The sequence below is a fragment of the Gossypium raimondii genome, chromosome 9 (genome assembly GCF_025698545.1).
Source record: "Gossypium raimondii isolate GPD5lz chromosome 9, ASM2569854v1, whole genome shotgun sequence".
In the NCBI taxonomy this organism is placed as follows: domain Eukaryota; kingdom Viridiplantae; phylum Streptophyta; class Magnoliopsida; order Malvales; family Malvaceae; genus Gossypium; species Gossypium raimondii.
Window position 1 is genome coordinate 21,858,823 of NC_068573.1, and position 10,950 is coordinate 21,869,772.

At 33.0% G+C, this 10,950-nt stretch overlaps 1 protein-coding gene across 1 annotated transcript; it reads left to right on the top strand.

The window, feature by feature from the left end:
- The first annotated feature begins 8,975 nt into the window (after positions 1 to 8,975).
- Positions 8,976 to 10,673, top strand: LOC105798688 (cytochrome P450 CYP736A12). The gene is made up of 2 exons (XM_012628851.2): positions 8,976 to 9,697; positions 9,803 to 10,673. Exons 1-2 carry the CDS (start codon positions 9,008 to 9,010, stop codon positions 10,592 to 10,594), a joined length of 1,482 nt encoding a protein of 493 aa, XP_012484305.1. The 5' UTR covers positions 8,976 to 9,007; the 3' UTR covers positions 10,595 to 10,673.
- The last annotated feature ends 277 nt before the right edge of the window (positions 10,674 to 10,950 follow it).

A 10,950-nucleotide genomic window follows, 5' to 3' on the forward strand; every position in this document is an offset into this window, starting at 1 on the left:
GTTGATATTTTGGATTTTAATTCCCAAGCCATGAACTAATCTCATAGGGTTGGAATTACTGGATGAATTTTTATACTTTTAATGACCATAGTATTATCTTGAGTAGATCTACTATTTCATTCGATTTGGGTTATCATAAATACATGTTGCAAGCTCTAGACATAGATGAACGCATGACATTTTCTTAGACTTGATTTAATTTTCGAAAGGTTAAGTGAGTTGGATCATAACGAATGATACGAGTGAGTACTTGAATGAATACTCGTAGCACTCTAGACATAGAGTTGTGTTTTGTACAGAGAAAGGAAGGATAGTGTTAGGTATGGTTCTTGAGACTTGTAGACATACAAAGTCTTGGAATGGTAACTTAAAGTCTAGCTCTTGAAAGAAGCAGTCTGCAATAGTTATACTCTGAATAATAAATTGGTTAAGGTTTTGCCATGACATTATTATGTTATAAAGATATAATCTGAATAATTCCAAACTTCCCTTTCAACAACATATATCCTCCCAGCTTTGTCTCGTAGATTTGCCACAACAATTTATTTAGTAGTTGATCTTAATATTTCATACATTAATATTCCTCATCAAATTGTTATTTTGTTCATTTTTCTATATCTTAATTAGTATAGTTCATAGTGATAACCATTTTAATCCATTTTGATCCTTGTGGAGACGATCTCACTTACTTAACCATTTTAATCCATTCTGATCCTTGTGGAGATGATCTCTCTTACAACTTTATTACCTGATTTGATGTGTGTACTTGCACATTCGCATTACATATTTACACGCGATAATATAACACAAATATATATACACACCAAAATTGTTAGGATTTAAACATATTTTAGCAATTCAAATATAACACAATTTTCATACACAACACAGTGATATATTGACAATTCGTGAATATGAAACATAGTCAAATTATATACTCTTTGGATAATTGGATCTCCAAAACACACCATATGACTCATAAAGTCGTACGCAATCTCCAAGTAACTGTAGCACATTTGCCCACATTCTCCAAACACACCACGCTATCTACGGTGAATGAAGCTATGCTTGGCATTCCCTTATCTCTCCAATGCTATCTCCTGGCCACAATGCCCAACACATAATAAAAAGGGTGAGTATTCACAATCCTATGGCATGCCAATGATATCCAACTGTTTCAAGTGTTCACATTGTCAACATATCTATTTAATCACATTTTATTACACAATATAATTGGCTAGCACTACTATTGAACTCGCACTTAGCATTTCCCAATAATATCATTTTACAGTAATTAAAACTCGCAATATCATAAATCTCACAATTCACTTACGATTTTGTGCATGCATAGATATGCATTATTGATAAAATTTGCATGTTATAAGAGTCCACATTATATTATTTATTTTATATTTGCATGTTATAAGTGTCCACATTATATTATTTATTTTATATTCATACACAAACATTACATAACCATATACAAATATATATTTTATATATATTCGTACATATTTAGTGACCTTTGTCACGTCAAAATTAGACATACATTGAAAGCCCCGTAAAATTATATATTATATAAAATCATACCCATAATTATACATAATGTATACAATAGAACCAGGCATATATATTATATTATATATATAACACAAAAACCACGTGTATATATATTATATATAATAAAGCCCACGCACATAATTTATTATATGTATAACCAGCCATGCCTATATATATTATATATGATACAACCCCTATGTAAATATATATTATATGAAACAATACCCTTAAAACCTATATATAATCATAAATGCATATATATTATATAACAAGATGTTTAATTATTTCATATATACACATACCTATTTAGAAACCCCTGTAACGTCAAATTTGCATATATACATATATTATATAACAAAACCCTATAAACGCATAGATATATATTATATAATAAAATTCACACATATTTATGTATAATAGAAAATCCACGCGTATATTTATAATGTATATAACAAGACTGCATGCAAATCATAATTGGGGGTTCGCAAGCCTCACTTTTATTGTCTAGATATTGCAATTCATGTTAAAACACGACATGTCAATGCACTCACCTGTAGCTCATCACAGCTCATCGAACTAAACAACTTTTGCTTGCCTTTATCTCGGTTTGTTGAGGTTCCATCAACGTTTTTAACTTCGCACAAAAATATACATATTACTAAGCATTAAAAAACAATCTAACTTATTTGGCTTATTTCATACAATCTATTTCGCTTAATTTCTTCTTCTTTTTTAATTTAATGAAATCCTTAATTTCTATCTCTTAACCCCCTAACTTGTGCCTAACTATATATCTAGAATTCTAACTTTGCTCAATTTCTTTAATTAATATGTTTTCGGAAAACATTGTTCATCCTCATTCTCAAAAGAAAACCATTTAATTCATGCAATTAGTTAAAGATTTTGATAATTTGAATTTGTAAACCTCTTAATCTCGTCAAAATATACTAAAAATCACTTTAAAAACACCTCTTAGTTCTTTATTATGAGATTCACTACTTTTATGCAAAAGATAGCTTTAAAACCATGAATCTTTAATTTTCTTGCTTAGGTCTATGAAAATTTTAAATTAAAAACACCTAATAAAAATTAATACATAAGAAAATAATATATTTACCTTTAACTCGAAAACCTCCACGAATTTGTACCAATTGAGAAAAAATGAGCTAAATTTAGGTGAGAAATTAGAAAAGAAAGAGTGATTTTCTTGAAAAAATGAAAGAATAGGGTGTGTTTGGATGACAATAAAATCTAAAGAAATGAAAAATTTTGAGAGAAAACTTTCCATTCTATATCTAACAAAATTTTAAAATGAAAAAAAGAAAAAGGAGAAAAATGGGATGTCAATGGCTTTTTATAGCCTAACTAACTTTTTCTTTTTAAAAACTAGGCTATTTGTCCTTTAAGTTCTCTCCTATTTCTCCCTTGTTCTAATAGCTCCTCTTTTAACAACTAATTTTTATTTTACACATTTAACCTCCTGTTTAACCACTATTCTCAAATTAGTCTTTATTATTATTATTTTTACTAATACCACGATTATTGATACCATAATTATTTTATTTAATTCTTATTATTTTTTACTATTATTAACTAATTATTTATTTTATCCTTTTTAGTTACTATGACACAAAATCTGATTTTTCTCTCAAACCTATAATCTAATATCCAATTCTACTATCCCGATTTTCGAGATGTGACAACTCTCCCCCTCTAAAAAGAATTTCATCCTCAAAATTAACCTAGCTACATAGATAAGGATACTGACGTCTCATTGCATCCTCGGTTTCCCTAGTAGCTTCTTTAGTCTTGTGATTACGCCACAAAGCCTTTACTAAAGGTATGCTCTTGTTACGCAACACCCTAACCGCACGAGCTAGGATCTCGATCGGTTCCTCCTCATAGGTAAGACCAGATCGAACCTCAATCTCCTCTATCGAAACAGTATGTGATGGGTCAGAATGATACTTTTGCTACATTTCCTCGAGTATCTGAATTACTCGTTTTGATTGACCATCTGTCCGAGGATGATAAGTCATTCTAAAGTTAAACTTCAAACCCAATGCTCCTTGAAGACTCCTCTAAAATATCGAGGTAAAAGTGGATCTCTATCAGAAATGATCAAAACCGGTACACCATGAAGGAGGACTATCTTCGCCACATACAACATAGCTAATCTCTCCATCAAGTAATTAGTATGCACTGCTAGAAAATGTGCACTCTTCGAGAACCAATCAACAATCACCCAAACTGAATCCCCAACTCACTAACCAGATCAGTCTCAATATACGAGTGGATGGAACTTGAATATACTAATGAAAATATAGAAAATGATTGCAAAATGAATGTACTTGAAATCACATTCATCGTCTCGCGGTCCTGCGGCTCCCTCACAGCATAGACACGAACAGGTTCACGAGATTCAATTGGTGCAGCTACTGTATAGGCAACTATCCTCTGACCCATCAATCTTTCTTTATGACCACGACCTTGGCCTCGGCCTCTAACTAGTACGGTAGGCTGAGACAACTCAACTCTCTTTGGGCAGTCTTGTAATCGATGCTCCATTGACCCATAATGAAGGTACACCCCCGAAAATCTCCAATACACTCTTAAGTGCCTACGTCCACAATGCTCACAAGTCGCTACCTCAGTCGATGTATCCTTAAAAACTACTGCGGTGCTCTAGAATCTAGTCTGGCTCAGTTGAGAGTCTCATTGAGCACCCATATCAGACTTCCAGAAATCACAGCCTCTCTTGCCTGGCTTTTTTGAAGATCTTGACTGGTTGGAACCATTTTCCCGGACTCAGATATAATTGGTCTTGGTGGCCTTAGCCATCTCTACCAAATCATTGAAGGCTTCAGTGCTCTATGCTGCTAGGTATACTCAAATGTCCTAATTTAGCCCAAACCAGAACCTCTTACACCTCTCTTTCTCAGAGAACACCATCTCCGAAGCATACTGTCGAGCCGCACAAACTCAGACTCATACTCAACCACAGACATACTACCTTGAACCAGATCCAAAACCTCTCATTTTCTAGCATCCAGATACTGCTCTACCGAATACTTTTTTCCAAAAGACTCCAAAAAGAACTCCAAAGTTAGGTAATCAGTAGCGGTCCCTGTCTTTACCGTATTCCACCAGCAATGAGGTTCACCATTTAGTAGGGATAGGTTCAACCCAACATCTCCCCATCTGAGCATCCCATCCGCTCAAGGATGCTTTCAACACTCTCCAACCAATATTCAGCAATGGTTGAATCAGCTCCTTTAGCTCCCCGAAATTCTTTACCACCCAAAGCTCGGACTCGTTAGAGTGGCAACCTTCTGGCAGTTGGGACAGGGTTCCCACCAACTATACTTTGAAATGCTCCAATCAGCGCTTGAACCAAGGGCTCGAAACCAGTTCCAGGTGCAGCTTGCCCCAACGATGGTCCCACCGGTGCATTAATAGCTAGATGCCTGCATCTAGGAGACATTCAATCTATTATTTACATAAATTTAAATAAAACAGAAAATTGAGAAGTGGCAAGTGATCCAAGGCAAAAAAAAATTTGAGAATACAATTTCAAATAAGGCAATGTGTTCTAGTTCCTACCCCATTTGCGACTGATTTTCATACAATGTGATGTTTGTCGAAAAGGTTAAAACAATTCTCTTTTTTAATTTCAAAAAAACTCAATGTGTTTATATTTTCAAAAATGTTAATTTCTCAAAAATTAAGGCTCTACTCGAGTTTTTGTAAACCTAGTTCTGATACCACTTAATGTGACACCCCAAACCCGACTGGGACGGTTCGACCCAAATTCGTAACATCACATTAGCCACAGAGGTGACTCCATTTAAAACTTTACGAACCATACCAACCAACCGTACACACCACACATTTGCAAAAATATTTCGTATAGGAAATTAGACCTAAGTGCATGCTTTTCTAAATTAATCATTAAATTCACACAATCAGAAGGTATAAGGTGGTGTACCTTAATACTCGACAATCTCCCTTAACTGCAAAAATTTGTTAGTTCATTTAATTATCATCACATTAAGGAAGTAATAAAACCATCCAATCAAGCAATCAAGCAAGCGGTTATAACATTAAAAAATCTCAAAAACGAAGTAGCAATCCATAATGTCCATTTACAACCCGTTGAAAATTTTATTTAAAATGTCTATGTCTAAGTCAAATTCTAGTACCAAACCCTTGGAACGACCCATATTGCCTTCACTTCGTAGTTTAAAATCTAAACACACATGCTCTAAAAAAATTGTCTTGCAATGGATCACAGATTTGCCACCCTCCTCGCTAACTCGGGAACTATTTATCTGCAAAGGAAAGTAAGGGGGTGAGCATGGGAAAGCTGAGTGATTACACATTCATACAACACAAATATATACACACCAGGCATGTTAGCATTTAAACATATTTTAACAATTCACATATAACACAATTTTCATACTCAACACAATTATATATTGGCAATTCGTGAATATGAAACATAGTCAAATTATATACTCATTAGATAAACAAATCTCTGAAAAACACTAGACCACTCATACAGTCATACGCTATCTCCATGCAAGTGTAGCACATTTTCTCACATTCTCCAAACACACCACGCTATCTGCGGTGAATGGAGCTATGCTCGGCATTCCCTTATCTATGCAACGCTATCTCCGGGCTACCATGCCTAACACATAATAAAAAGGGTGAGTACTCACAATCCTATGGCATGCCAATAATATCCAACGGTTTCAAGTGTTTGCATTGCAAACATATTTATTTAATCACATTTTATTACACAATATAATTGGCTCGCAATACTATTGAGCTCGCACTTAGCATTTCCCAATAATATCATTTTGCACTAATTAAAACTCACAATATCATAAATCTCTTAATTCACTTACGGGTTCGTGCATGCATAGATATGCATTATCGATAAAATTTGCATGTTATAAGAGTCCACATTATATTATTTATTTTTATTTCCGTACACAAACATTACATAACCATATACAAATATATATTTCATATATATATACGTACCTATTTAGTGACCTTTTCACGTCAAATTTGGACTTACATTGAAAGTCCTATAAAATTATATATTATATAAAATCATACCTCCTAACCCCCTAACTTGTGCCTAATTATAGATCCAGATTTCTAACTTTGCTCAATTTCTTGAATTAATATTTTTTTTAGGAAACTACAGACCAAATAATTCTATAGTCCAAAAAACCAAATAAACCTTAATAAAATTTTAAGCAAAATAAATGTTTAGCCCGAAGTTCGTTGTATGTCCGTATGCTGGGTCTGTTCCTAGTCTCGAGCATTACCTAAAATGTTTGAAACTAAGGGTTGAGCTAACTAGCTCAGTGTGAGTCTAAAACAGTAAGAACACTCAATTATTCATACAAATAGCAATCAACAAATTAATGAAACACAATACGTAGCGTAAAACGTTATCATTCGAATGTGCAATTGACATAATACAATGCAAAAATGATTCCTACCTAACCATTTGCTACACTCCACGAGTTCCCCAGAACTCTTGTACCAAATGCCAAACATTTCGAATTGTGCTCATTGTAGTTAAGCCACCATTATAAACAATGAAGTTATACTACCAATCATTATGTGATATAATCATCATTCTCCTCATTACTCCTGGTGCAGTGCATTGACAACATTAATACGGGCTTAATCTATTGTCGTTACTCCACGGAACTCCTCCGTCATGTACAATATCCCACCCTATGCACATACATTATGTCATGCAAGATATAACAAGTACATGTGTCTATTACAATAACATTTCAGTGCCATACTTTAAACGCCTTCATTATATCATTCATTTCCATTTAATGGAAACACTTGTCAAGAATTTGATTTCACAAACAATTCATTGACATTCTAACATGCCTCAGTTTGATAATCATTTCAAAAGCAATTTAACATGCTACAAAAGGAATTTTCCAGTGTATGTATAGCAACTTTCAATTAATTCATTCCATGGCATCTCGCTAAAACATACAATTAAAACATTCAAACTTTCATTTCATAATAACACATGCTATACAAACAACCAACAACATTTAGTAATCAACCAATCATGTTATATAATATCATTTCGAAACAATCAGTTTTGCATTCATACTATTTGTCAAGGCTCAAAACGTACCTAGTTCAACCACCTTTAAATTACTTAATAATTTAATCAAGCTCATCCAGTAAGCTTAATCATCACATTAAATACTAAAATACTTATTTAACAATTCGATATATCTTTTAATCATTATTTATAATATTTAACATGTTATATTTGGAGCTTTTCTACATTTTAAAAGCAAAACTTTATAGTTAATAGCTATCAACTTCATTGTTTAATTTTTTCTACATACGTATTATATATATATAATCTGCTGTCTAAATATTATAAATTTATGGTCAAACAGCCAACGTCCTAGGTTTGTGTTAAATACGATCGCCGAAGAGTTGTTGACTTGTTGTGCCTTCTTTTTTCCTGTCCATTTATATACAAAATATACAGGAAAAGAATCTATATAGTTATTTGTTATAATTGATATATAAATCTACAAATAAAAGGGAAAGGCGATAGACGTTAGACGCATATCATTTACCTTAATTGATTATCCATAATATTATCATAATTATATGTGAATTTTAATTTTAATTTAATATGTAATGTTATACATTATCTTTGATTTTCTGAATAAAATTTTAATTTGATTTTAAAAATAATTAATAATATCTTTGAATTAGCACTGTTTTATGTTGAATGTTATATACAAAAACAATCGTATTAATCTAATATGAAAATAAATGTATATATCCATTTATTTAAATGTTTACAATTGAATAAAATAAAATATATAAAATATAATATAAATTTTATGTTTATAATTACACAAAAAACATATATCAAATTGCACATTATAATTAAATTAATGTATAAATTTAATTTATATTTTTTTATGGTGGAACACTCAACATCCAAGATTGTTTTAGGGTACCCAAGAACAATTTTTTATATAAATATACATGGGTCATTGATTACGGGTCATGTAAGGAAACGCTACTTTCATGTATTTTTTGGTCTCTTATCATACCTTTTTCAATTTCATTACCAATAGTCTAAAACATTGATATGTTAAAAAATATTGGGTGTGTTGAGAGAAATGTATAACCTAAAATAAATACTCTTAAATTATTTTAATTGGTTAGTGGTATGACTTAAGTGATAAAAGTTTTATAAAATAATTTCTGATAGAAAGAAGTAAAGAATATTCAAATCAAATATGATGGCGGGGGAGTTGTGCCCTTTTTTCTCCATTTATATTAAAAAATATAGAAAATATCTATAAATTGGGATATGCAGTAGAGGCATATCAATTAGGTTAATTGATTAACAACAATGGATCCTTCAGTGGAAACTCTTCTTACAGTCCTTGTAATTTTTTGCTCCTTTTACATTCTATTTTACATCTCGAAACAAGGCAAAGGAAAAGGGAAAGCCCTTCCTGGTCCTCGACCCTTGCCAATCATTGGGAACCTCCACATGTTAGGCAGGCTTCCACACCGATCCCTTTACCACTTGGCCAAAAAACATGGTCCTATAATGTCCATAAGGCTAGGCTCTGTGCCAACTGTTGTCGTTTCAAGCCCTCCAGTTGCCGAGATGTTTCTTAAGACACATGATGTTGTTTTTGCAAGTAGACCAAAAGTTCAAGTGCTACAATCAATTTACAATGGCAAAAAGGGAATAGCATTCACAGAACTTGGACCATATTGGCGCAGTGTGAGGAAGTTTTGTAATCAGCAACTTTTTAATGCATCGAAAATTGAATCATTTGCGCCATCGAGGAAGGAGGTGCTAGCGCATTTCATTGAATCTTTGAAAGAAGCTGCAGTAGCAAAAGAAGTGGTTAACATTAGTAAGAAGGTGGGGGATCTTAATGAAAAGATGACTCTGAAGATGATTTTGGGGCCTGTGAAGAAGTATGAGGAATTTAACCTCAAGGACCTTATTGGTGAGCTCACTTACTTGGCAGGAGCTTTCAATCTTGCAGATTTTGTGCCTTTTTTGGGTGCTTTTGACCTACAGGTATTGTGTTTGTGTGTATTTTAATATACTATATCAAAACAAATCAACCATAAACATTACGAACAACCATTGAATGAATTGTGTTGATTATTGTCAACCATGTAGGGACTCAAAGCCCGTACAAGGACACTTGGTGAAAAACTTGACAAAGCCCTTGAGATGATTATTAACGACCATCAGCAACAAAAGCAAGATGATTTTGTTGGTATGATGCTTACAGAATTAAATAAGCAAATGAATCCCGATGGTGATATAATGGATCGGAATAGCATCAAAGCCATAACAATAGATATGATTGTGGCTTCCTTGGACACCTCAGCTGCAACATTGGAGTGGGCATTATCAGAGCTCATAAGGCATCCGAGTGTAATGCGAAAATTCCAGCAAGAGTTAGAAAGTGTTATCGGGAAAAGAATGGTGGAGGAATCTGATTTACCAAAATTGGAGTACCTAGATATGGTTGTGAGAGAAACTTTAAGGCTTCATCCTATTGCACCTTTACTAGTTCCTCGTGAGTCAATGGAGGACATAGTTATTGATGGTTGTTACATACCAAAAAAGTCAAGGGTCTTAGTGAACGTTTGGACAATTGGGAGAGATCCTAATGTGTGGTCCAGTAATGTTGAAGAGTTTTTTCCTGAAAGGTTCATTAATAGCAATATAGAACTTCATGGACATGATTTTGAACTCATCCCATTTGGTTCAGGCCGTAGAGTATGCCCAGGGAAGAAACTAGGGTTAATCACAGTTAAACTTATTCTAGCTCAATTGGTGCATTGTTTTGATTGGGAGCTGCCTAGTGGAATGTCGCCAAATGAATTGGACATGACCGAGAACTTTGGTACTTCGGTGCCAAGGAAGACTAATCTTTGTGCCAAGCCTATTTATCGTATGTAGAAATGCAAGTTTCAAGATAATATTTCTATTGTAATATAACAGGATGTATCCATATAATAAAATTGGGGCCTTTTGAAAATTGTATGTATTTTATACATTATCGCACTATATATATTGGCAACGCATCACAATTAATAAAATCTCTCAAAATCAAATAAATATAATCAAACTTTTTTTGGTAATAGAATTGATTTTTTTGTAATTAACTAAATTTTCTAACACGTTACATTACTTAAGTTATTGTGTGCATATAAATTTATACACCAATAAGAATGCATTAAATATGAATTTGTTTGAAAATACAATAATGCAATAAATCATTCGTACGTTGCTAGCAATTTAACTTCTTCTCTTGG

Bases quoted from the DNA above. Each gene is read 5' to 3' on its own strand.
- LOC105798688 (XM_012628851.2), top strand. From the start codon at position 9,008: ATGGATCCTTCAGTGGAAACTCTTCTTACAGTCCTTGTAATTTTTTGC. The intron at 9,698-9,802 runs GTATTGTGTTTG...TCAACCATGTAG, and splicing joins TGGGTGCTTTTGACCTACAG to GGACTCAAAGCCCGTACAAG.